Raw genomic sequence first — 26,647 nt, forward strand, 5'->3', positions numbered from 1 at the left:
TGCATCAAACAAGTACTTAAATAAGAGATATTACCTTGTTATGGATATTATGTTGCGACTATATCATTAGGTTATTTCTAAAATCCTCCAATTCACAATTTTTAACACTGTCCAAATAGTATTTTGTTAGATGTACAGGGTGTCCCAATTTCGATGTCCGCATAGGCTATCTCCGAAACTAAAAGAGATAGAAAAAAAGTAGCTTACATGTCATGATCTCGTTTTTCGAGAAAATGCTAATGCCGAAAACCCCGAACAGCTATCGTCTTTTGTTTTCGCCCTATCGGCAAAAACTGAAAATTTTGCAAAAACGACAATCGCGCATATTTCACTTATTATCAAAGATGGTGTATTATAAATAAAACATTATATGGGCAACTTTTTACGAAGAATTCAGTGGCGTAGGTAGAATTTTTTTCCCATCTTTTATTTTATTATTTTTTTAAATGGAAACCATAGCTATGACTTAAAATAATTTGTTATTTTCTTCTGATAACAAATATATATAGTTTGTGGGGTATATTTCTTATAGTTATTGAATAATTTACAAAAATTCATTTTGTTCCATCTAAATCTAATGTATGTATTTAAAAGTTAATGTTGTTATGGTGATAACCATACCATGAGGGAAAGCATTGTTTCCAATTATTGCCAAAGTTTGTAGCAAGGACAGTAGAATCTAACAGGACTGCTACATCCATTGTATTTTTGTAATCGACTACGGGTTGGTTGCCCGCACTCTACGACACACTATTTGCCACGCCTGATAACTGTCTATGTTTTTAGAGGTTATATGATAGACATTAATACGTCTAAAAACATAAAACTTCAAAACTAATATGAATACGTCTAGACTAAATACGCATAGACCATAACAACAGCTAGGCGTGGAAAATGGTGTGACGTAGTTTGCGGGTAGGCTGTCACAACAATGGATGTAGCAGTCCTGTTAGATTCTACTGTCCTTGAGTTTGTAGTAGTATTTAAAAATTCACTAACAACTCTGGCATTATGTGCTGGTGCTCCGTCATATTGAAAATATATCATTTGAGACATATTTAGTGGCAAATTGTCGTCCAAAGGCTCAATGTGCTGCCTTAATATATTGAGGTATTTCCCTGAGTTTAAGTTTTTATGGTAGATACTATATGCCAAAATTCTATTATCTAAAAGGGCACACCATACATTGAACCCCAATCTTCTTTGAACACTCAGAGACTTCATCGGTCCAGATTACATTTTGAACAAACAGCAGATTATTTAATTTTTTTAAATATCATCTAAAAAATTCTAATCTTCGATTGACATCTCCGGCACGTAAATAATGAGTTAGCCCCGCTTTGTATGGTTTATACTTATTTTTCTTTCATATTCGGGAGCGGTGTCTTTTGGGTCAGACGTCTTGCTGCAATTTCTCTTGCAGGTCATTTTGGTATGTTTTTGTATGTGGTTTGGGGAAGGACCAAATATCTTATACCAGATATCTTGTGAAATAAAATTCCGCGGCTAACGTCGCATTCTTATCTGATAACATATAGCATTCCATCATGTTACATTTTTCATAATTTTCGAAATTCATTGTAAAGTTTTATTCAGTTTTGTTATACTTTGACACTTAACACGCTGGTGCATAATGCCAGAGTTTTGCACAACTCTTTCAATATCTTCACTTCTTAACTGGAATGCCATATTTATGTTAGTGAGTAATAATGGGGAATAATATTAAAAACTGATTACTTACGCGGTTTTAAAATCGTTGAATCCGTTTGAACAAGTTCATAATTTATAAGTTTATTGAAAAGTGGAGTTTTGAGCTTGATTATATTATAGGATCCATCCAAAGGTGTCACTCTTATTTTGCCATAACGGGAACAAATTTAAACAAAAAAAATTAATTTATAGGATAAAATCAAAAATATAAATATATTTGTTAGCGTATATTTTATTTACAAAACTATCGAAATCATTTACAATAAAGATAAAGTGAAACTTTATAAGTGCTCCTTAAACCAATGAGAGAAAACGAGAGCAGGATACGAAATAAAATACAATTGTAATCTCCTCATTTTTTTACACAAATAATAATAATACTTTAATATAATCACTAATTAATATAATCTAAAACATTTACCATCAAAATGATTATTAAAAATCGAAAGTTATTTCAATAATAGAAGTTAACTGTACAAGTTAAAATTATAGTAATTATTTTCAATTCACTGCTCCAACCCATATTTTTTTCTTTACATTACTAAGAACTATTCGAAAAAAATTTATATAATAAAACTAATAATATTGAAATAAATAAAAATAGGAAAACAAATCGGTCGTGATGTTCAATAAAAAATATCAATACATTTACTATCTTAATAATTGAAAAGTCGATGTGAAATAGAAAAAAGTAGCACTTACTTTCGTACGGTTAATTATTCGAAAAAAAGTATGTACAAATGAAAAAAATTAGGTGATGATAAGAGAACAACTTTAAATGCACTTTGGTATTTGGAACCTTGATCACAATTCACTTAGAACAATTTGTGTTATTTTTAAAAAGAATACAAAAATATGTAAACGAAACCAAAAAAATCTAAACAATAAAAAAAAACAAGTATACATAACTAAATCACAATGGTTTTCGAAAGAGATTACTTCGTTGTGAGACTTACTTAGTCTCTTTTATTAGTTTTCTTTATTATTTTAATTCTACCTAAAAAAAGGCTTTATAACTCTACATCTCTTTTCCTTTTTTTTTTTTCTAAATCAGCGTTTTTAAAATCGTCTTTATTTATTTTTCATATTTTTACGTAACCTCTTTGTAAGGCACGCATCTAGAGCAATTAGTAATTTGTTTCTACGACTCAACAATCGATAGCCAAGGATAATCCAAAACATCTTCGGCTGAAAATCGAAGTTCCGGCGCTAATTGCAACATGTTGGTAATTAATTCCTTGGCCATATCAGAGACTTCGTGCCAATATTCATCGGGAAAATCGTATTGTCCCGACAAAATTGAATCGAAAAGTTTCTCTTGATCGTTATCCTTACTTATAAACGGCGGATAACCCACGAGGAGAATATAAAGAATTACACCAGCCGCCCAAACATCTATTTTTAATCCATATCCTGATTCGGCGAGAATTTCCGGTGCTACATAAGTCGGTGTTCCGCAAACGGTATATAAAGGCTCGTTTACTTCACAAGCTAAACCGAAATCGCCCAATTTTAAAGTTCTTACTTTATTGTCACGGAAATCAACTAATAAATTTTCTGGTTTTACGTCTCGATGTACAACGTTTATATTATGCAAGTAGGCCAAAGCGGATGTTAGATGAGTAATCATTAAAGCCGATTGTTCTTCGGAAAATTTATGAACTTGTGTTATTGCATCAAATAAATCACCACCTAAAAAAATTTTTTTTTTAATTTTTAAATCTAACTAAAAGTTGCAAGAATTAGAATAAACTTAAACACAAGCTTTTCCAAGATAACATAAATATATCTTGTCATTGAGTGTATATCACTACAAAGCAGGGTTCGAATAAATAATGATTTTTAATCAAAATAAAATCATGATCTTTTTAAATTTTTAGATCAATTATTAGCGATTATTACTGTTTTTTGATATATTTTTTACGTGTCGCGACGAAGTCCTTAATAAAATTGTACTATAAGGCTACATGGGCTAGTTCAACGGTTGAAAGAACACCATGAAAAGTGTAAGTTCATGATCTCTGATGGAGAAGACCCCGCACCACGTAACATAGAAATAAATTTAGTTAAAGGTACATAGTATTTACTGCAACTTAAAAAGACATAAATTAATACAAAAAAGGGTGCCACCCAAAAAAGAGGGTTCCAATTTTTTGGGTTCCATTACTAAATATACAGGATGTCCCGCAACGATTGTACAAAACTGCATCAGCGTATTCTATGATCAAAAATAAACAAAAAAAGCCTAATAAACATAGGTCCGAAAATGGACCATTTTCGAGATATTCAAAGATTTAGTTTCATAAGTTGATATTGTTAACATCATGAATTTAAATTTGTTTTTATAATAATTGAGTTGTCATCCCCTAAATCCATTTTTGGGCAAAAATGAGATATATACGCCATCTGTTAGAAAAAGTTGTTTTCTATAAAATACTCAATGAATTGTATTAAAAAACGCGCTAATCCCTTAAAAATTCAAATCAAATAGACAGCCTTTAGATATTAAAGAGAGCTACTTTCGATTTATTTTTAATACTTCCTTCAACATCGGCTTTGGATCTCCTAGCACCGATGTTTGTTCTAAGTGTCTTGAACTCCGGGAAAAAATTAAAAATGAAAAGGTTGCATCTATTAAAACAGTGCTAACTACAGAATACCGAATACATAAGCTCAGGGCCAAAGCATTTTTTGAACAGCTAAAAGAGAAACGGGACGGCCTTCTGACAATTTCTTTTGATTGTCAGAAAAACTTGGTATTGCCCAAAATACCAGATCAAAGTACCTATTATAGTAGACAACTGTACATTTACAACTTCACTACTATAGTGGGGCACTCACATGCTCCGTTAACAAAAGATAATGTTAAAATTTTCACGTGGACTGAAGATGAACATGCCAAGGGCGCCAACGAAATCGCAAGCTGCGTGTTTTACACTTTAAACAATAGTAACTTAGAGGGAATAGATACACTTCGATTGGTCGCCGATGGATGCGGCGGCCAAAATAAAAATACCATTATGATATGTATGTTGTTCAAATGGCTAAGCAGTATAAGCAGTTCTATTAGAACAATCGAGCTGGTATTCCCAGTGGTTGGGCACTCCTACATTCCACCTGACAGGATTTTTGCTACTATCGAAAAAGAAATAAGAAAGAAAGAAGAAATTGTAATGCCAGAAGAATACATAAATATTTTTCAAGAACATGCTACTGTTTTTAAACTTGGAAAAGATGTTCCCGATAGTGATTGGAAAGGTGCAGGTCAAAAAATCCTTAAGCCAGTGTCTCAGTGGCATTTTAAATTTAATCAATGTAAGAGATATATTATACGACGTGGCAACAAAAACGCCATCACCATTCGAGGTGAGTTATCTTACCATTCAGACACCGGAACATTCAAAGGAGTTTTTAGGAAAAACCAAACCGCCATGAATATTCAGCCAAAAGAAATTCCTACCGGAGTGAAACCAAAAGATCTGAAAATGAGAGATGTAAATAACTTGTTAAGCAAACATTATGGAAAGAACTGGAGAGCGGTAGAAAATTTGGCTTATTATAGAGATGTGTTGGGAAAATTTCAGAACAATAATATTCCTGGCGATTCCCGAGAAGACAGTGGGGACGAAGAGCCTAGTGTGAATCCTAGCCTAGTGTGAATCAACCGAAAATATACCTGATGTTAGAGTTTAAAAGTTTTTTATGTACAGTTTTTAAATAACATATCTTTCAAAAAATAAAGTTTCCTGTTATTAGCTACAAAGAGATTTGATTCACTTTCCATTCATGCCTAATCCATTTTGTTCAGATTCAAATGAGCCTTAATCCACAGTTTGGTAGCAAACGCAACCAAACACCATTTTTAAATCCACTTTGTGATTTTTATATCTATTTCAAAAGACGTGGTTATAGAATTTTTGAAACTTCAGTAAGTCTTCTAATAACAAATAAATTATGTTTGAAATAATAACGCCAAAATCATCCCAAAATACTTTTTTGCCGTTTTCTCAAAATCGAAAAATTTGGACTTAAGGGTATTTGAAACCAAACAACTCAATTAAGTCGTTACTATGATTACGATAAGTTGTCTAATCAAAAAAAAATAATAATACTTCACGAAATTATTATTTTACTATTTAATTTAATAAAACTATTAAGTATGGCTCCTATTAATTACTCCAAGGAAGAGATGGCGGATATGGTGTATTCTTACGGACTAGCTGATGGAAATGCGTCGTTAGCAGCTCGTCATTACGCGCAAAGGTTCCCGAACAGACGATTGCCTAATAGTCACACCTTTAGCAGACTATTTCTCAGATTAAAAGAAACGGGAAGCGTAACCCACAGCCATTCCACGGAGAGACATTACACAAGGCCGGTGGAATTAGAAGAAGCAGTTTTGAGAAGAGTCGATGAACCAGCATTAGAAGAATTTCTGCACAAGAAAACATTAACAAAACAACCGTTCACCGCATTTTAAGGGAGCAGTTGCTTTATCCTTATCATTACAACACCGTTCAAGCACTAACAGAAAATGATGGCGAAAAAAGAGAGATTTTTTGTAGGTAGGCCATACAGGAAGAGGTAGTAAAAGTCGACTTTCCCATAAACATTGTATTTACGGATGAAGCAACATTTACTCAAAGCGGAATTTTTAATATTCATAATGCGCACGTTTGGAGCGATGAAAATCCCCATGCAATACTAGAAACTCATCATCAGTGGCGATTCAGTGTTAATGTATGGGCTGGAGTTATAGGTGATCAGTTATTAGGTCCATTTTTTCTTCCAAAGAGATTGACAGCCGATGCCTACATACATTTTTTACAAAATGACCTTACAGAGGCATTTGATGAATTACCTCAACAAATTCTAGAAGATTGCTACTTTATGCACGATTATGCACGCGCTACTCGAGCATACTTAAATAACAGATTTGGCAATAAGTGGATTGGCCGAGGATGGCCACCTCGTTCACCAGATTTAAATCCGTTAGATTTTTGGTTTTGGGGACATTTAAAACAAATTGTTTATTCTGAAGACGTTCAAAATGTGCAGGATTTGAAGAATAAAATTAGTAACGCATTTGACACAGTAAAACAAATTCCTGGTATCTTTGAACGCATTAGAAGTTCATTTAGAAAACGTATCCGTTTGTGTTTAGAAGTAAATGGTGCGCATATTGAACATTTATTATGACATGAATCTTTTCCAATTTGTTAAATATTCGTTGTTTTTATGCTGGTTGAACGATTTTCTTCGACAATCTTTGTTACTTGTTTTGTTAAATTATTAATGAACTGTATTAATTAACTTAATATTATCTTATTATTTATTAAACTTCATCATAACCATGGTAATCATATAATTACTGCATCTAAATCGTTAGAATTAATGATGTTTACAATAGGTCAGCTTATGAAACTAAAACTTTGAATATCTCGAAATTGGTCCATTTTCTATTGGACCTATGTTCATTAGACTTTTCTTGTCTGTTTTCGATCAGAGAATACGCTGATGCAGTATTGTACAATCGTTGCGGGACACCTGTATATAGCCTAAAATATTTTTAAGATAAACAAATTGCAAGAGCTGTATTTGTAACAAACAGCAGCATTAGATGTATGGACTTGTTTGGAATTGTTAAGACCCCTTCTGGCAAAACAATTTCTACGACACTTTTGGAACAAATTTATGAAGAAGTGAAAATTAAATGTTGTGGAAGTCTTTCTGGGTGTGGCAAAAATATCTATTGATGGTTGGTCTAAAGTACGCAATGAACCTATAGTATGCGCCAGCATAACCACTGAAACTGGACACTCTTTTTTATATGAAACTATAGATACATTTGGAAATCCCCATACAAGTGACTAATATTGCTTGCAATATAATTTCCTTGTATAAATCAAAATATAACTGTAAGATCATTTGTAACAGATAATACTGCTAATATGGTACTAATGAGAAGAACCATACAAGAAAAATTAGACCCCAGCGTTTCAGTGATAACTTATGGATGTTTAGCTCAACCTACTTTGCTAAGATTTAGAAGTAACAAATATCAAAAAGCACAAATTATAAAATATTTCAGAAATAACCAATTATCTAGGTCCAAATACAGACAGCTTGATGAAAAAGCGTTAGTACTGCCAAATGATGTGAGTTGGAACAATATGGCATAGGAATAGATTGTTTGGAAATATATATTCCAATGGGAGAAATTATTAAAAGTGTGTGACGAGAATAAAACACATTGCTGAAGTAGAGAAGGTAATGCCAATGTTAAAGCAATTTTTATGTGCAGTTTGTTCATCAGCTTCTGTTGAGAGACGAAACAAGTTAGGTTTCAACACCTAAGTAGGAAAACTTATTTTCTTATGTAAATAAACCGCGCATTCAATTTGAAATGTTCAGAAAAGATTAGGCTACCGTTTGATTCCAGTTAACACCCTCTGCTGTAGCATCTGCACCCCACAGGGTATTACAAATTTCGAGAAAAAAAGTTTTTCTTATTCTTGCACCCCGTATATACTCAAATTAATGTATTCTATCGCGGGGTTATTACAGAAGAATCAGCCTTTCGATCAAAAAAAGAATCATCAAAATCGAATGAGTGGTTCGCGACAAATTTTAGTGGCCGTTTTTTTTTGCTTATTTTTTTGATTTAAATCAGTCGAACCCTGATACAAAGAGATTTGGGAGTACTTTCAAGGTGGCCTACGACTGTTAAAGGTTTCTTTCTGGGTTCTATTTGAGAAATTCTTGGAATACTTTCAAAGTTTCCTATGATATCCATAAATTAATTGAAATTTTCGAATATTTATAAGAATTTCTGGGATTTATTCTAACTTACCTTGAACATACTCACAAACAAGATACAAAATAGGTTTTGTATCTTCTTCATCTATGAGTTTCATAATATTAGGGTGATTTAATTTTCTGAGAATTCTCACTTCATTTTCAACCATATCTACCTGAATTAACATGGTAATAATTGAAAAGATTAGATAATCCAGTGTTAATTAATTATCGTCATCATTGCAAGTATGCAACCAATATCACAGTATTGGTTTTGCAATACGCGATTTGCGTATTTGGTTGCATACTTAAGGGTACGATAATTAATTAACACAGTGTATAAAGCAAATAATTACTTTTCCTTGACATTTTGATTTATCAATCATTTTCAGAGCGTATTCGAAATTAGTTTCTTTTTCAAGACATAATTTAACGATTGCAAAATTGCCTTCCCCGATCATTTTTCCGCACGTATATTTTTGTGCTAAATAATCCGGCAAAGACACCCCATCTTTATTTAATTTTAAAAATAAATTTTCTTCTGAAATGTATGTTCTGTTTTTAGTTTTATTAGGCATTTTCGGTTTAGGACCACCCCTAAAAGGAAAAGTAAACGTTTTGGGATAAAATGATTTTTTTAAATTCATCTCTCTAACCCGTTTCGTAATCCTGGAGTTTTTTTGTGTTGGTGTATTGCTTTGCTTTCTTCAAATTCAAGTTCAAAATCATCTGGGAGCACCCTTTCGTTTCCGTAGACGAAGAAAACATCGCCGGTATCGAAAAATTGAACTAAACTTGTAACAGGTCGGCCAGATAATGTAAAGACTTTTCGTACAGCCCCTGAATCTAATGATGCTGACTCTGTAAGTGCACTTAGCACCTGTTCAATACTAGCGGAGTTTCGTTTATTCAATAACAGTCTAATCACTTTTCTTGGTTTAATACCATTTCGAATTAGTGTAATTATTTTAGGTCGGACGTAATCTGGAGGGATGATTTTCTGGGTTGCTGTTTGGGGAATTAAGCGACTTGTTGAGGTGCGTTTCGGTTTGTTTTGATCGATTTTACAATATTCTAACTTCTTAAATTGTTCGTTTTTACCACCACATACATAATCTTTACCATCTTCAAGTTCATCAATTGTAGAAACCTAATTATTAATTATTTAGTTAATATAATAAAATTAATTTGTTTAACTCACTTTTTTTCCTTCTACCGTATAGATGCTCCTAACTCCACTAGGTAAGGTAACACTTCTACTTAAAATAGCGGTTAATTCAGTCATCAGACTCTCAAACGATCGGTATCGATCAGGACCCACCGGAACAATTACCCCACCAAAAAATTTATTGCCATTATGATAAAATTTTATTCGTCTTGCTTTTTGGGTACGAGATGAAGTTGAAGAGGGTCTTTTATCGTTTGAAATTGATAAGCCTCCAATTCCATTATTAAGGCTATCATCTGCATCTGAGGGGCAACTGTTACAACTAGCGGAGGACACGCTTCTACTACCGTTAATATTGTTTTTGGACATTATTTGTTTTGAACGGTAATGGGTTTTAATTCGAGAAGGCTTCGAGGATGGAGATATCAGCAAAACATCACAGAGACCGGCTAGGGCACCTATCGCGTTTCCCTATGCGAATTATTTTGAAGTTTATTTCAGAATCGATTAAACTTTACAGAACGGAAACGCGGCGTTTATTACTCATTTATTTACCTTTTAAGTATATATGTAGCGTGTGCAGAAAGACTTTTTAACCTCTTTTTGCGGTTGTAGGAGGGAGTGCTCATTAAGTTATTTGACAGACAGTGTTGTCAACTGTTACATAAAAATATTTATGTTTTCCCCTGGATTAATATAAAAAGAATTAATTTAACTTTATATAATTAATAAAATTTGTTAATTAAGTAATAATTAATTGGTTAAGTAAATAAATTTAAATTGGATTAATTTTATTTCCGTTTCCTAGGGAATTTATTTTTTCAAGATTTATACCCTATATAACATGGGTAACTTCCGTCCTAAATGGGTGTTGTACATTAATTTCCTTAATTTTCCTTACTAATTCGCGTATATTCCCCGATAATTTATTATATCTACAAAAAAGGAATTAAAAATAATGTTGAGTAAAACAACATAACCTCACTTTGTGTAATCTTCACTTTTTAAGAACTTTTACTTCATGTAGGTTATAAATTACCCACTTTCCAGGATATAAAATCAACCTTTTTTTAAAGTTTCTGTTCGTGGTATTTTAATTTTCGAACCATTTTTATTATTTAAGTTAAACGAAAAAGGAAAAAAGTAAGGTTATGTTTAGATTGTCAAAATTGCCAACATGAATTTTTAAATTGTTATAAAAAAAAGTATGTAAAAAAATATAGAAATATGATTAAAGTTGCTTAAATAGATAATAACCTTTATTTCTTATTTTTAATTTGGTTTAAAATTTTAATTTGATGTGTAGTTGAAGTTTTCATTAATAGATGGAGGAATTTTATCAACTGTTACATAAAAATATTTATGTTTTCCTCTGGATTAACATAAAAAGAATTAATTAAACGTTACATAATTAATAAACATTATTAATTAAGTAATAATTAATGGGTTAAGTAAATAAATTGAAATTGGATTATTTTTATTTTCGCCTCCTAGGGAATTTATTTTTTCAAGATTATTCCCTAGAAGTAATAGTTTACATCAAAGAAGTGTCAGGTGTCTATATTTGTGCTATTTTTTATGATATAATGGCTGATCCGTTAAGTTTATTGAGACAATACAATGTTAATAAAAAGGAAATTATCGAAAGAGATGGACAGATCATTTTTGGAGAGTTCTCGTGGCCCAAAACTGTAAAAACTAACTACACAACATACGGGTAGGTTTGATTTGATACCATAAGCTTAGCCATTTTTAACACGATTAAAACAACATTTTCACTATTAAATGTAGTTCAGGGAAGGATGGAGCAGCCAAAGAATACTACACATTAGAATGCTTACTGTTTATATTGAAAAATGTTGCATTGACTCATCCAGTTTATGTCAGACAAGCTGCTGTAAGTTTCTTTAAAATCGTATTTTTTATTTTAATTTGAATCAATTTAATATTAGGCAGAAACAATCCCGGTTGTGAGAAGACCGGATCGAAAAGAATTATTAGCATATTTAAATGGTGAAACAGCCAGTTGTTCAGCTATAGATAAAGGGGCCCCTTTAGAACTTCCCACACAAGTAAAAAGATCTCTCGAATATGATGGTTCTGAAAACATTACAAAAAAACCTCGTTTTGAGGATACACACGTACAAAAAGTTAGGGAGCAATTGGCCGCTCGTTTGGACGCGCCAAAGGAAGCCTCCGTAACTGTAGATAACATCAAATCACTCTCTGAGGCAATGTCTGTAGAAAAAATTGCCGCAATTAAAGCAAAACGTTTAGCGAAGAAACGTACAACAATCAAAGGAAACGATGATATAGGTCAAGAATATGATATCAGAGCAATTTTGGATTTAGATGTTGATATAACTAAAGATATCATTAGTCGCGAAAGACAATGGCGAACAAGAACAACCATTTTACAATCAAATGGGAAAAATTTCGCTAAAAATATCTTAGCTTTACTTCATGGGATTAAAGCTCGAGAAGAAGGGAGACAAAGAATGCCTCAACCTCCTCAGCAACAACCCATTACAACGCCACGTTCGACTCCAATGCGCCCCCAAACCCAACCGGCAGTTTACAATCGTTACGATCAAGAAAGATTTAATAAACAACGTGAAGATACCGAAGGTTTTAAAATCGATACAATGGGGACTTACCATGGGATGACTTTGAAATCAGTAACGGAAGGTTCTGCTAAAGCGCGTCCTGTACAAACTCCAAATCCTCCAGCTTTAGCTGTTAATACACCAAGACCACCATCTGGTCAAAAGAAAATTTCTCGAACTCCAATTATTATTATTCCAGCCGGGCCTCCTTCAATGATTACTATGCATAATGTTAAAGATATTCTACAAGATCTTAAGTTTGTTTCAGTTGAACAGAAAAAAAATGACGGTTGTCGTCGGGATAATGAAGTTTTATTGCAAAGAAGAAAAGGCGGAACTACGGTTCCTTATAGAGTTGTTGATAATCCAGCTAAATTAAGTCCAAGCGATTGGGATCGTGTTGTTGCCGTTTTTGTTATGGGCCCAGCTTGGCAATTTAAAGGATATCCATGGGAGAATCCTGTTGAAATTTTTGATAAAAGTATTTTATCTTAGTTGTCTTAAAAAAAATCTTAATAATATTTTTTTAGTTTGTGCTTTTCATTTAAAGTATGACGAAATGAGATTGGACGCTAATGTTGGAAAATGGGCTGTAACTGTAATAGAATTATCAAGGACGAAAAGACATTTAGATAGAGCAGCTTTAATGGTTTTTTGGGAAAAGATGGATAGGTTTATAATGCAACATAAACCTCATTTAAGATTCTAACTGCTTTTATTGAAACAATAATCTTTAAATTAGTTTCACAAATCATAGAATCGTTTCAATTTACTCCGTTTTTTTAATTTAGAGTTTAGGTTCTTTTTTTTTTAGTTATTTTATTGAGTAAGATTGTTTATAGTGTACTATAGCAAAGTAGGAAATACTTTTATTAATTAATTAAATGTATTAATTCGTCTGATTAAAATAAAAGGTGTTTCATATTAAATTCTTTATAATTGTGTTAATGTACTCTAAAACATGTTTTCTTATCTTCCAATTTTCAAACCAAGTAACAAAATCTTCTAAATGTTATTTTTTAAGAATTTTAACTTCATGTAGGTTATTATCCACCTTCCAGGATATAAAATCAACCTTTTTTTAAAGTTTCTATTCGTGGGTATTTTAATTTTCGAAACATTTTATATAATTAAAGTTGAATTAAAAAGTAAGGTTATGGTTGGTTGTCAAACAGGTGTCGGTTGGAGTTCGAACAAAGTAAGGTTATGTTTAAATTGTCAAAAATGTCAACATGAATTTTTAAATTGTTATAAAAAAATATAGAAATATGTTTAAAGTTGTTTAAGAGATAGTAATATTTATTTTCTAATTTTAATTATTTCGTAATTTGTGTTAAAATTTTAATTTTATGTGTAGTTGACGCTTTCAGTAATAGATGGAGCAATTTTAAATTTAAAGTTTAAAAAATAAAACATATAAACCTTGTTTAAGTATTGATAACAACTTTATTTATGGAAATAATATAATTATTATTATATTAAAATGGCGCTTAAAGTATTTCTTCAAATGGTTTTTTCGAAAAGATGGATAGGTTTATAACATAAATCTCATTTAAGATTCTAACCGCTTTTATTGAGACAATAATCTTTAAATTAGTTTCACAAATCATAGAATCGTTTCAATTTGCTCCTTTTTTTAAAATTTAAAGTTTAGGTTCTTTTTTTTTAGATATTTTATTGAGTAAGATTGTTTATAGTGTACTATAGCAAAGTAGGAAATACTTTTATTAATTAATTCGTCTGATTACAATAAAAGGTGTTTCATATTAAATTATTTATAATTCAAAATCGTCACGAATTCCATTGTACTCTAAAACATGTTTTCTTATCTTCGAACTATCAACCCAAGTAACAAAATCTTCTAAAGTCCTTGTAACTAATAATGCAGGATCTTTAACTAATTCTGGCCCAATTCTAACATGTCCTTGTTCAATTAATTTAATTGCTCCTTTAATATTCTCAGACATTTTATCTTAAATATAAGTTTGAATATATTAAATGAATTTTTTGTATTTCTTAAATACGTACTCCTAACCATAACAACGGGTAACCTTCTCCTACAAAAACATGATGCAGTAACCTTTTCTGCTAAACTCAAATCCCATCTCGTTGCAATTAAACCCATTGCATATAATTTTTCTAATAGTTGAGCAGATGCTGTCGTCCTAAACGGGTGTTTTACATCAACTTCCTTAATTTTCCTCGCTAATTCGCGTATATTCCTCGATAATTTATTATATCTACAAAAAAGGAATTAAAAGTAATGTTGAGTTTTAACAACATAACCCCACTTTGTGTAATCTTCACGTTTCTTTATATGGTATTTTTTAAGAACTTTTACTTCATGTAGGTTATTATCCACCTTCCAGGATATAAAATCAACCTTTTTTAATAGTTTTTGTTCGTGGTATTTTAATTTTCGAACCATTTTATATTATTTAAGTTGAACGAAAAAGGAAAAAGTAAGGTTATGTTTAGATTGTCAAAAACGTCAACATCAAAACATGAATTTTTAAATTGTTATGAAAAAAGTATATAAAAAAATATAGAAATATGATTAAAGTTGTTTAAAAGATAGTAATTTATTTTATAATTTTAATAATTTTGTAATTTGCTTTAAAATTTTAATTTGATGTGTAGTTGATGGTTTCACTAATAGATGGAGGAATTTTGAATTTGTAAATTTAAATTTAAAGTTGAAAATAATGAAAGAATAAAAATTAAACTTGTTTAAGTACTGATAACAACTTTATTTATGGAATTTATATGATTATTATTATATAAAAATGGCGCTTAAAGTATTTCTTCACTTAATTCATTAACTTAAATTACTTAAAATTAAAAAATATATTATAATACCATTTATTTTTGTATTTTGTCTCATCGAAAAGTTCTTAATATACCAAACAAATTCCACAATCAGCACGTGTTGGCTGTTGTTTCAATTAGGATGTCGCAATAACGTGCAAATTTTTTTTTAGAGTTGAGAGACAATCCGCATGATTAGCCAGTGATAGGTTTTCTCTCGTCTAGTCGAGATGAGAAAGCACAGTTTGGTCAGTTTGACTATGGTTAGATGGGCTACAAGCGAAGCTGACATACGTATTTATGACCCTGATGAAGATACAAGAGATGATGATTCTTTATACGGTTAGAAAATAAAAAAAATCGTTTTATTTGTCTGTGATTGTTACAACATTAATATCGTTCTTGTTTATTTTGAGTTTGTTAATAACATAATTTATGTAATATAATAATTTCTTTATAAATTAAAGTTCTAAATACATAATTTGTGTGGCTGAAATTGCGCCACATAAAGCTAAAACACTGGCAACGCTGACAACTGCTGTTGTGGTACCAGAAATGTTAACAATAGTTCCCATACAAATCGAGAGGATGAATTGTGCCAAAAAAACCATGCTCGAAACGATTGCTACATCGGTTCCTAACCCACGAATTTGATTAAGAACTTTTTCGTTTCCCTCTGAAGAAAGCTCAAACTAAATAATGAACAAAAAGAGTCAAATAAAAATAAATTTGGGTTTTTTAATCAATCTTACAACTCCCTTATGATGATAATGTGCTATTAATAAATACGGCATGGTAAATAAAGTTGAATACATTACGCCAGCAGTCCAACTGAAGAGGATTACACTGATTTTATGCTGTGTCAAGGCCATAAGTAACATTCCGGTCGAGTAAAAAAGTAATCCGCAAACGTAAACTTTTTTAGCTCTGAAAATTAAATTCTTAAACAACAATTTTGATGTAAAATAAAAACTAACCCAAATCTATTAATTAATTTTTCGATAATACTCGAATAACAAGCACAAGATAAAGAGTACATAGACATTCCCCAACAACCAAATCGAACTCCCTCTTCGTAAAGTATTCTTTTTGAACTTCCGGGAAAAGCCTAAAAAGTTACATAAATTTAAAAAAATTAATTTTAAGGGAATTATCTATATCTTATTTTACCTCTAAAAGTTTCAAAAAATGATTTTTAACTCAAAAATTAAAAACTATTGGTGAGAATAATATTAATAAAAATTGTTTATAATGAATCATATAAACATATTCCAAAAACTATTTAATTCCAATTGTTTCACATTTATAGTTATGATCTATAAAATCCCGAAATCTCCAAATTGACGTTTTTTGAATTTCTTTTTATAACTTGAAAATTAAAAATAGTGGAAGAAAATTTTGCGGATGAAAATTGTTTGTAATTAATCAATAAAAAGGTTTTCTTAAGTGGTTGTAACCCATTTGTGAGTATTACCAACCTGGCGGATTCAAAATCCCAAACATTTGAAATTTGAGGAATTTTATAATAAAATGGGTTTTAACTCAAAAATTAAAAAGTATGGGTGAGAATAATATTAATAAAAATTGTTTATAATGAATCATATAAACATAATCCAAAAACTATTTAACTCCAATTGTTTCACATTTATAGTTATGATCTATAAAATCCCGAAATCTCCAAATTGACGTTTTTCGAATTTCTTTTTATAACTTGAAAATTAAAAATAGTGGAAGAAAATTTTGAGGGTGAAATGTGTTTGTAATTAATCAATAAAAAGGTTTCTTTAAGCGGTTGTAACCCATCTGTGACTATTACCAACCTGGCGGATTCAAAATCCCAAACATTTTAAATTTGAGGCATTTCATAACAAGATGGGTATTAACTCAAAAATTAAAAAGTATGGATGAGAATAATATTAATAAAAATTGTTTATAATGAATCATATAAACATAATCCAAAAACTATTTAATTCTAATTGTTTCATATTTGTAGTTATAATCCATAAAATTCCAAAATCTCTAAATTGACGTTTTTGGTAATTTTTTTTTACAACTTGAAAATTAAAAATGGTAGAAGAAAATTTTGCGGCTAAAAATTGTTTGTAATTAATCAATAAAAAGGTTTCTTTAAGCGGTTGTAACCCATCTGTGACTATTACCAACCTGGCGGATTCAAAATCCCAAACATTTCATAACAAAATGGGTTTTAACTCAAAAATTAAAAAGTATGAGTGAGAATAATATTAATAAAAATTGTTTATAATGAATCATATAAACATAATCCAAAAACTGTTTAACTCCAATTGTTTTAGATTTGTAGTTATAAACCATAAAATTCCAAAATCTCCAAATTGACGTTTTTGGAATTTCTCTTTATAACTTGAAAATTAAAAATAGTGGAAGAAAATTTTGAGGGTGAAATGTGTTTGTAATTAATCAATAAAAAGGTTTCCTTAAGCGGTTGTAACCCATTTGTGACTATTACCAACCTGGTGGATTCAAAATCCCAAACATTTTAAATTTGAGGAATTTTATAATAAAATGGGTTTTAACTCAAAAATTAAAAAGTATGGGTGAGAATAATATTAATAAAAATTGTTTATAATGAATCATACAAACATAATCCAAAAACTATTTAACTCCAATTGTTTCACATTTGTAGTTATAAACCATAAAATTCCAAAATCTCCAAATTGACGTTTTTGGATTTTTTTTTATAACTTGAAAATTAAAAATGGTAGAAGAAAATTTTGCGGGTAAAAATTGTTTGTAATTAATCAATTAACAAGTTTCCATAAGCGGTTATTACCCAACTGTGACTATTACCAACTTGGCGGATTCAAAATCCCAAACATTTTAAATTTGAGGCATTTCGTAACAAAATGGGGTTTAACTCAAAAATTAAAAAGTATGGGTGAGAATAATATTAATAAAAATTGTTTATAATGAATCATATAAACATAATCCAAAAACTATTTAATTCCAATTAGTTCACATTTGTAGTTATAATCCATAAAATCCCAAAATCTCCAAATTGACGTTTTTGGAAATTTTTTTTATAACTTGAAAATTAAAAATGGTAGAAGAAAATTTTGCGGGTAAAAATTGTTTGTAATTAATCAGTAAACAAGTTTCCATAAGCGGTTATTACCCAACTGCGACTATTACCAACCTGGCGGATTCAAAATCCCAAACATTTCAAATTTGAGGCATTTCATAACAAGATGGGTTTTAACTCAAAAATTAAAAAGTATGGGTGAGAATAATATTAATAAAAATTGTTTATAATGAATCATATAAACATAATCCAAAAACTATTTAACTCCAATTGTTTTACATTTGTAGTTATAAACCATAAAATTCCAAAATCTCCAAATTGACGTTTTTGGATTTTTTTTTATAACTTGAAAATTAAAAATGGTAGAAGAAAATTTTGCGGGTAAAAATTGTTTGTAATTAATCAATTAACAAGTTTCCATAAGCGGTTATTATCCAACTGTGACTATTACCAACCTGGCGGATTCAAAATCCCAAACATTTCAAATTTGAGGCATTTCATAATAAAATGGGTTTTAACTCAAAAATTAAAAAGTATGGGTGAGAATAATATTAATAAAAATTGTTTATAATGAATCATATAAACATAATCCAAAAACTATTTAACTCCAATTGTTTTACATTTGTAGTTATAAACCATAAAATTCCAAAATCTCCAAATTGACGTTTTTGGATTTTTTTTTATAACTTGAAAATTAAAAATGGTAGAAGAAAATTTTGCGGGTAAAAATTGTTTGTAATTAATCAATTAACAAGTTTCCATAAGCGGTTATTACCCAACTGTGACTATTACCAACTTGGCGGATTCAAAATCCCAAACATTTTAAATTTGAGGCATTTCGTAACAAAATGGGGTTTAACTCAAAAATTAAAAAGTATGGGTGAGAATAATATTAATAAAAATTGTTTATAATGAATCATATAAACATAATCCAAAAACTATTTAAGTCCAATTGTTTTAGATTTGTAGTTATAAACCATAAAATTCCAAAATCTCCAAATTGACGTTTTTGGAATTTCTTTTTATAACTTGAAAATTAAAAATAGTGGAAGAAAATTTTGAGGGTGAAATGTGTTTGTAATTAATCAATAAAAAGGTTTCCTTAAGCGGTTATAACCCATTTGTGACTATTACCAACCTGGCGGATTCAAAATCCCAAACATTTTAAATTTGAGGCATTTCGTAACAAAATGGGTTTTAACTCAAAAATTAAAAAGTATGGGTGAGAATAATATTAATAAAAATTGTTTATAATGAATCATATAAACATAATCCAAAAACTATTTAAGTCCAATTGTTTTAGATTTGTAGTTATAAACCATAAAATTCCAAAATCTCCAAATTGACGTTTTTGGAATTTCTTTTTATAACTTGAAAATTAAAAATAGTGGAAGAAAATTTTGAGGGTGAAATGTGTTTGTAATTAATCAATAAAAAGGTTTCCTTAAGCGGTTGTAACCCATTTGTGAGTGTTACCAACCTGGCGGATTCAAAATCCCAAACATTTCATAACAAAATGGGTTTTAACTCAAAAATTAAAAAGTATGGGTGAGAATAATATTAATAAAAATTGTTTATAATGAATCATATAAACATATTCCAAAAACTATTGAATTCCAATTATTTCACATTTGTAGTTATAATCCATAAAATCCCAAAATCTCCAAATTGACGTTTTTGGAAATTTTTTTTATAACTTGAAAATTAAAAATGGTAGAAGAAAATTTTGCGGGTAAAAATTGTTTGTAATTAATCAATAAACAAGTTTTCATAAGCGGTTATTATCTAACTGTGACTATTACCAACCTGGCGGATTCAAAATCCCAAACATTTCAAATTTGAGGCATTTCATAACAAGATGGGTTTTAACTCAAAAATTAAAAAGTATGGGTGAGAATAATATTAATAAAAATTGTTTATAATGAATCACAAAACCATAATCAATAAATGATTTCGTTACAACTATTTCGTATTTTTAGATATAAGCCATTAATAACAAAAATAACAATTAATAACAAACAAACAACAAACCTATCGTCTATTTTGATGTAGTATTAAACAAAATAGTTGCAAAAATATCAAACTTACCATTGGATCTCCTTTAAAAACGGCTTCACCAACAAAATCAGTAAAATATAAAGAATAACAAACATGAGCCATCCAACAAAATAAATTGGTGACGCATAAAATTTTTAATGAATTTGGCATAATAAATATGCTTCTTAAATAAATGATAAATGAAGCACCCGGAGGTGGAGCTAAACTAGATTTACGTCGATCATTCTGGTTTGGTTCTTCCTAAAAATAATTAAATAAAATAATTTTTTTTTAAATTGTTTTATGTACTTGTAATGTTCCATAAGTATTTTGTACTTGAAGCTCTTGAAACTCGATACTCTCACCGAGTTCATTATCGGTTTTGAATTTTTGTACGTCTTCCTGCATCTCGTCGTAAAATTCGAGGAGATTCAACGGGATTTCTTTGAAACTTGTCACCGTATAAGCGACGCACACCAAAAATATACCTGTTATTAAAGTAAAAACTGCTTTTACGTGTCCTCCAAGTAATATTCCAAGTTTAGTCGCATCCCAATTAATTCCACCCAAAGCGTAACCAAAAAATCCACCTAAACCTGCCATTATAGTGAATGTACTTAATCCTCTTGCGTGATCACCTAAATTAATAAATCAAATGATTTATTTAATAATTTTATTTGTTTTACCTGGGATTGTAACATCTAAGAGATAAGCTCTTGACGGACTTTGACAAGCATCGGCATCGAAATCGAGAAGAACCGTTCCTAACACTGTAAAAAATATCCCCCATGGGTGTGAATTATTATAAACGTACGCATTATTTAAGGTTTGATTAAAAGAATTCGATGAAGCTGACGTTCTATGAGATAAAATCGTATTTTTTTGAATTATTTCAATATCTGGTGGTTTTGAATCACCAAAACTGTATCCCATATTTTCACCATTAGGAACAAGAAGTAATCCTTTAAAAAAAATTATTAATTAAATATTTTAGAAACATGATACACCACCTAATAAAACCCCAATAGACATAGCAATTATAAACGGTCTTCTTCTGCCGAGTTTCAACGAACATCGGTCACTTAAAGAACCGAGAATTGGGGTGACGAAGAAACCAATTAACGGAGACAAAGCCCAAACTAATGTCATGTGTTTGTGTTCAACGCCGATCTTTAATAATGTCGGTGACACGAATGCTGTTTCAGCAGCATAAGAAAATTCAATTCCCATAACTGCAGCTGAAATTCTTATTAATTCTTTGCGAGATTTTGAACTAAAATATTAAAGAGATTTTTTTTCTAGTTAAAGATTTATAACAAAAATTTTACCGATAAATATGCGAATAATCTTCATTTTGATCTTCACTTTCTTGATTCTTTCTTTTTAATCTTTCTTTAACGTTAAACCCACCGTCTTGTTGAAATTCTTGCCATTTCTCTTTAAATTCATCTTTAAATCGATGAAACCGTCCCAAACAACCCTCGTATTCATACAATTTTTCAGCCATAATTTAAAAATTTCTTTACATTATTTTCTAAACTGTTTATTTAGGGCACAAAAAACACTTGTTGGAACGACGTCTTGGTTGATACTAGCGCAGGAGAATCCCTGTCGAGGACATAGTGTCCTGCGCAATTTCCGCCCTTAACGGAAACTCTTGTACAAATTAAACTCGGGGGAGAAACACAGATTTGAGCTTAAATAAATTAAAGGAAAAAGGGAAAGAAGTAATAAAGGTTTAAAAATAAGATTTTTTTTTCTTATTATTGTTTTTTTTTCTTTATTTTGTGGGGTGTGTTTAATTTTAAACCTAAACATTGCGAACCCAGTTGCTTTTAAACTCCACGCGACCCTGTTAATCCTCTTACGTTTTGTGTGGCTTCGCTATTTTCTGAAAGAGACTCGTTCGTGTAAAAATTAGATAAAAATATACGTCGAAAAGAACCTCTTTACGTCAAACATTTTTTATTATCATTACTTAAATAAATAAACATTATTTAAAAGGCTGAGTGAAAACTCATTTACATAAATTAACATAGAAATTTGAGAAAATAACTCGACATAACTTTTAAGAATCAAATTTTAGCTTTTTAAAATTCTCTATAAAATAAAGTAGTAATCCTGGAAGCTTATAATTTGGTACGATTTATCTTCAAACATTCCTCTATAACCTTAAAAAAATTTAATCCTTAATTCCAAACCGTTTAGGAGAAAATAATTTTTTTCTTTAACCTCATTTTCTAGAAACGTCAAATTAAATCAACGATTTTAAAGTTCTATATAAAATTAAATAACCATTCTGGAACGTTATAATTTGGTGTAAGCTAACCTCAAACGTTCCTTTATTACCTCAAAAAAAATCAATTCTTAATTCAAAACGGTTTTGGAGAAAACAATTTTTTTCTTTAACCTCATTTTCTAGAAACGTCAAATTAAATCAACGACTTTAAAGTTCTATATAAAATTAAATAACCATTCTGGAAATTTATAATTTGGTGTAACCTAACCTCAAAAAGTTTCAATTCTTAATTCCAAACCGTTTAGGAGAAATCAATTTTTTTCTTTAACCTCATTTTCTAGAAACGTCAAATTAAATCAGCGATTTTAAAGTTCTATATAAAATTAAGTAACCAATCTGGAACGTTATAATTTGGTGTAAGCTAACCTCAAATGTTCCTTTATTACCTCAAAAAAAATCAATTCTTAATTCCAAACCGTTTAGGAGAAATCAATTTTTTTCTTTAACCTCATTTTCTAGAAACGTCAAATTCAATCAGCGATTTTAAAGTTCTACATAAAATTAAATAGCCATTCTGGAACGTTATAATTTGGTGTAAGCTAACCTCAAACGTTCCTTTATTACCTCAAAAAAATTCAATCCTTAATTCCAAACCGTTTAGGAGAAAACAATTTTTTTCTTTAACCTCATTTTCTAGAAACGTCAAATTAAATCAACGATTTTAAAGTTCTATATAAAATTAAATAACCATTCTGGAAATTTATAATTTGGTGTAACCTAACCTCAAACGTTCCTTTATAACCTCAAAAAGTTTCAATTCTTAATTCCAAACCGTTTAGGAGAAAACAATTTTTTTCTTTAACCTCATTTTCTAGAAACGTCAAATTAAATCAGCGATTTTAAAGTTCTATATAAAATTAAATAACCATTCTGGAACGTTATAATTTGGTGTAAGCTAACCTCAAACGTTCCTTTATAACCTCAAAAAATTTCAATCCTTAATTCCAAACCGTTTAGGAGAAAACAATTTTTTTCTTTAACCTCATTTTCTAGAAACGTCAAATTAAATCAGCGATTTTCAAGTTCTACATAAAATTAAATAGCCATTCTGGAACGTTATAATTGGGTGTAAGCTAACCTCAAACGTTCCTTTATTACCTCAAAAAAATTCAATCCTTAATTCCAAACCGTTTAGGAGAAAACAATTTTTTTCTTTAACCTCATTTTCTAGAAACGTCAAATTAAATCAGTGATTTTAAAGTTCTATATAAAATTAAATAACCATTCTGGAACGTTATAATTTGGTGTAAGCTAACCTCAAACGTTCCTTTATTACCTCAAAAAAAATCAATCCTTAATTCCAAACCGTTTAGAAGAAAACAATTTTTTTCTTTAACCTCATTTTCTAGAAACGTCAAATTAAATCAGCGATTTTAAAGTTCTATATAAAATTAAATAACCATTCTGGAACGTTATAATTTGGTGTAAGCTAACCTCAAACGTTCCTTTATTACCTCAAAAAAAATCAATCCTTAATTCCAAACCGTTTAGAAGAAAACAATTTTTTTCTTTAACCTCATTTTCTAGAAACGTCAAATTAAATCAGCGATTTTAAAGTTCTATATAAAATTAAATAACCATTCTGGAACGTTATAATTTGGTGTAAGCTAACCTCAAACGTTCCTTTATTACCTCAAAAAAAATCAATTCTTAATTCCAAACCGTTCTGGAGAAAACAATTTTTTTCTTTAACCTCATTTTCTAGAAACGTCAAATTAAATTAGCGATTTTAAAGTTCTATATAAAATTAAATAACCATTCTGGAACGTTATAATTTGGTGTAAGCTAACCTCAAACGTTCCTTTATAACCTCAAAAAATTTCAATCCTTAATTCCAAACCGTTTAGGAGAAAACAATTTTTTTCTTTAACCTCATTTTCTAGAAACGTCAAATTAAATCAGCGATTTTAAAGTTCTATATAAAATTAAATAACCATTCTGGAAATTTATAATTTGGTGTAACCTAACCTCAAACGTTCCTTTATAACCTCAAAAAATTCCAATTCTTAATTCCAAACCGTTTTGGAGAAAACAATTTTTTTCTTTAACCTCATTTTCTAGAAACGTCAAATTAAATCAGCGATTTTAAAGTTCTATATAAAATTAAATAACCATTCTGGAACGTTATAATTTGGTGTAAGCTAACCTCAAACGTTCCTTTATTACCTCAAAAAAAATCAATTCTTAATTCCAAACCGTTTAGGAGAAATCAATTTTTTTCTTTAACCTCATTTTCTAGAAACGTCAAATTAAATCAGCGATTTTAAAGTTCTACATAAAATTAAATAGCCATTCTGGAACGTTATAATTTGGTGTAAGCTAACCTCAAACATTCTTTTATTACCTCAAAAAAAATCAATTCTTAATTCCAAACCGTTTTGGAGAAAACAATTTTTTTCTTTAACCTCATTTTTTAGAAACGTCAAATTAAATCAGCGATTTTAAAGTTCTATATAAAATTAAATAACCATTCTGGAACGTTATAATTTGGTGTAAGCTAACCTCAAACGTTCTTTTATTACCTCAAAAAAAATCAATTCTTAATTCCAAACCGTTCTGGAGAAAACAATTTTTTTCTTTAACCTCATTTTCTAGAAACGTCAAATTAAATCAGCGATTTTAAAGTTCTATATAAAATGAAATAACCATTCTGGAAATTTATAATTTGGTGTAACCTAACCTCAAACGTTCCTTTATAACCTCAAAAAGTTTCAATTCTTAATTCCAAACCGTTTAGGAGAAATCAATTTTTTTCTTTAACCTCATTTTCTAGAAACGTCAAATTAAATCAGCGATTTTCAAGTTCTACATAAAATTAAATAGCCATTCTGGAAATTTATAATTTGTTGTAACCTAACCTCAAACGTTCCTTTATAACCTCAAAAAATTTCAATTCTTAATTCCAAACCGTTTTGGAGAAAACAATTTTTTTCTTTAACCTCATTGTTTAGAAACATCAAACTAAATAGGGGATTTTTAAAATTACAAAATGAGTTAAATGCTTTGGAGTTAAGTTGCTTTTGGGTTTGGATGCTTTAGGGTTGAGTTAACTTTCTTGATGGTTGGGTTGCTTCCGGTTGGTTTGACTTGTCGTTTAGTTAGGTTGCTTTGTGGATGGGTCCGAGTTGGGTTTCTTTCTGGGTTAGGTTTACTTGCTTTGGAGTTGATTGACTTGCTTTAAAGTTGGGTTACATTGTGGTTGAATTACTTTCGGGTTACGATACTTTGAGATTTGGGCAAATAATTCTTTTCTTTAACCTCACTTTTAAGAAATGTTAAATTTAATACGTGATTTTTAAAATTCTGTGTAAAATAAAGTAGTAATCCTGGAAGCTTATAATTTGGTACGATTTATCTTCAAACTTTCCTTTATAACCGTAAAAAAATTCAATCCTTAATTCCAAACCGTTTAGGAGAAAACAATTTTTTTTTTAACCTCATTTTCTAGAAACGTCAAGTTAAATCAGCGATTTTAAAGTTCTATATAAAATTAAATAACCATTCTGGAACGTTATAATTTGGTGTAAGCTAACCTCAAACGTTCTTTTATTACCTCAAAAAAATCAATTCTTAATTCCAAACCGTTTTGGAGAAAACAATTTTTTTCTTTAACCTCATTTTCTAGAAACGTCAAATTAAATCAGCGATTTTAAAGTTCTATATAAAATTAAATAACCATTCTGGAACGTTATAATTTGGTGTAAGCTAACCTCAAACGTTCCTTTATTACCTCAAAAAAATTCAATCCTTAATTCCAAACCGTTTAGGAGAAATCAATTTTTTTCTTTAACCTCATTTTCTAGAAACGTCAAATTAAATCAGCGATTTTAAAGTTCTATATAAAATTAAATAACCATTCTGGAACGTTATAATTTGGTGTAAGCTAACCTCAAACGTTCTTTTATTACCTCAAAAAAAATCAATTCTTAATTCCAAACCGTTCTGGAGAAAACAACTTTTTTCTTTAACCTCATTTTCTAGAAACGTCAAATTAAATCAGCGATTTTAAAGTTCTATATAAAATTAAATAACCATTCTGGAACGTTATAATTTGGTGTAAGCTAACCTCAAACGTTCCTTTATTACCTCAAAAAAATTCAATCCTTAATTCCAAACCGTTTTGGAGAAAACAATTTTTTTCTTCAACCTCATTGTCTAGAAAT

At 29.8% G+C, this 26,647-nt stretch overlaps 4 protein-coding genes across 5 annotated transcripts; 1 reads left to right on the forward strand and 3 right to left on the reverse strand.

The window, feature by feature from the left end:
* Positions 1–2,767: 2,767 nt before the first annotated feature.
* On the reverse strand, positions 2,768–10,340 carry LOC111420620 (serine/threonine-protein kinase GL21140). Of its 2 annotated transcripts, XM_023053647.2 has the most exons (6): positions 10,232–10,340; positions 9,710–10,147; positions 9,165–9,658; positions 8,865–9,105; positions 8,564–8,684; positions 2,768–3,402 (listed from the first exon to the last, which is right to left on the reverse strand). In XM_023053647.2, exons 2-6 carry the CDS (start codon positions 10,043–10,045, stop codon positions 2,852–2,854), a joined length of 1,743 nt encoding a protein of 580 aa, XP_022909415.1. In that variant the 5' UTR covers positions 10,046–10,147; positions 10,232–10,340; the 3' UTR covers positions 2,768–2,851. The 2 variants fall into 2 exon arrangements, with proteins under 2 accessions (XP_022909415.1, XP_071055297.1); XM_071199196.1 differs by lacking the exon at positions 10,232–10,340 and having other exon boundaries at positions 9,710–10,163.
* Positions 10,341–11,194: 854 nt separating this feature from the next.
* Positions 11,195–13,211, forward strand: LOC111420623 (cell division cycle 73 hyrax). Its single transcript, XM_023053650.2, has 4 exons — positions 11,195–11,393; positions 11,468–11,573; positions 11,629–12,763; positions 12,813–13,211. Exons 1-4 carry the CDS (start codon positions 11,263–11,265, stop codon positions 12,989–12,991), a joined length of 1,551 nt encoding a protein of 516 aa, XP_022909418.1. The 5' UTR covers positions 11,195–11,262; the 3' UTR covers positions 12,992–13,211.
* A 770-nt stretch (positions 13,212–13,981) lies between these two features.
* On the reverse strand, positions 13,982–14,781 carry LOC111420617 (U3 small nucleolar ribonucleoprotein protein IMP3). Its single transcript, XM_023053640.2, has 3 exons — positions 14,574–14,781; positions 14,311–14,522; positions 13,982–14,254 (listed from the first exon to the last, which is right to left on the reverse strand). Exons 1-3 carry the CDS (start codon positions 14,708–14,710, stop codon positions 14,058–14,060), a joined length of 546 nt encoding a protein of 181 aa, XP_022909408.1. The 5' UTR covers positions 14,711–14,781; the 3' UTR covers positions 13,982–14,057.
* A 248-nt stretch (positions 14,782–15,029) lies between these two features.
* On the reverse strand, positions 15,030–21,868 carry LOC111420625 (loss of visual transmission). The gene is made up of 8 exons (XM_023053652.2): positions 21,514–21,868; positions 21,196–21,458; positions 20,872–21,147; positions 20,495–20,823; positions 20,237–20,446; positions 16,068–16,198; positions 15,843–16,017; positions 15,030–15,782 (listed from the first exon to the last, which is right to left on the reverse strand). The coding sequence occupies exons 1-8, from the start codon at positions 21,690–21,692 to the stop codon at positions 15,552–15,554; spliced, it is 1,794 nt and encodes a 597-aa protein (XP_022909420.1). The 5' UTR covers positions 21,693–21,868; the 3' UTR covers positions 15,030–15,551.
* Positions 21,869–26,647: the final 4,779 nt, after the last annotated feature.

This window comes from Onthophagus taurus, chromosome 10 (assembly GCF_036711975.1).
Source record: "Onthophagus taurus isolate NC chromosome 10, IU_Otau_3.0, whole genome shotgun sequence".
NCBI classification, from domain to species: domain Eukaryota; kingdom Metazoa; phylum Arthropoda; class Insecta; order Coleoptera; family Scarabaeidae; genus Onthophagus; species Onthophagus taurus.

Coding starts and splice junctions, on each gene's coding strand:
- LOC111420620 (XM_023053647.2), bottom strand. CDS start 10,045: ATGTCCAAAAACAATATTAACGGTAGTAGAAGCGTGTCCTCCGCTAGT. Junction 9,106..9,164: donor ACTCCAGGATTACGAAACGG/GTTAGAGAGATG, acceptor TTTTCCTTTTAG/GGGTGGTCCTAAACCGAAAA. Junction 8,685..8,864: donor AATCAAAATGTCAAGGAAAA/GTAATTATTTGC, acceptor ATGTTAATTCAG/GTAGATATGGTTGAAAATGA.
- LOC111420617 (XM_023053640.2), bottom strand. CDS start 14,710: ATGGTTCGAAAATTAAAATACCACGAACAAAAACTATTAAAAAAGGTT. Junction 14,523..14,573: donor AAACGTGAAGATTACACAAA/GTGGGGTTATGT, acceptor CCTTTTTTGTAG/ATATAATAAATTATCGAGGA. Junction 14,255..14,310: donor ACCCGTTGTTATGGTTAGGA/GTACGTATTTAA, acceptor CTTATATTTAAG/ATAAAATGTCTGAGAATATT.
- LOC111420625 (XM_023053652.2), bottom strand. CDS start 21,692: ATGGCTGAAAAATTGTATGAATACGAGGGTTGTTTGGGACGGTTTCAT. Junction 20,824..20,871: donor CTTAGATGTTACAATCCCAG/GTAAAACAAATA, acceptor TTATTAATTTAG/GTGATCACGCAAGAGGATTA. Junction 16,018..16,067: donor AAATTAATTAATAGATTTGG/GTTAGTTTTTAT, acceptor TTTAATTTTCAG/AGCTAAAAAAGTTTACGTTT.
- LOC111420623 (XM_023053650.2), top strand. CDS start 11,263: ATGGCTGATCCGTTAAGTTTATTGAGACAATACAATGTTAATAAAAAG. Junction 11,394..11,467: donor ACTAACTACACAACATACGG/GTAGGTTTGATT, acceptor TATTAAATGTAG/TTCAGGGAAGGATGGAGCAG. Junction 12,764..12,812: donor TGTTGAAATTTTTGATAAAA/GTATTTTATCTT, acceptor ATATTTTTTTAG/TTTGTGCTTTTCATTTAAAG.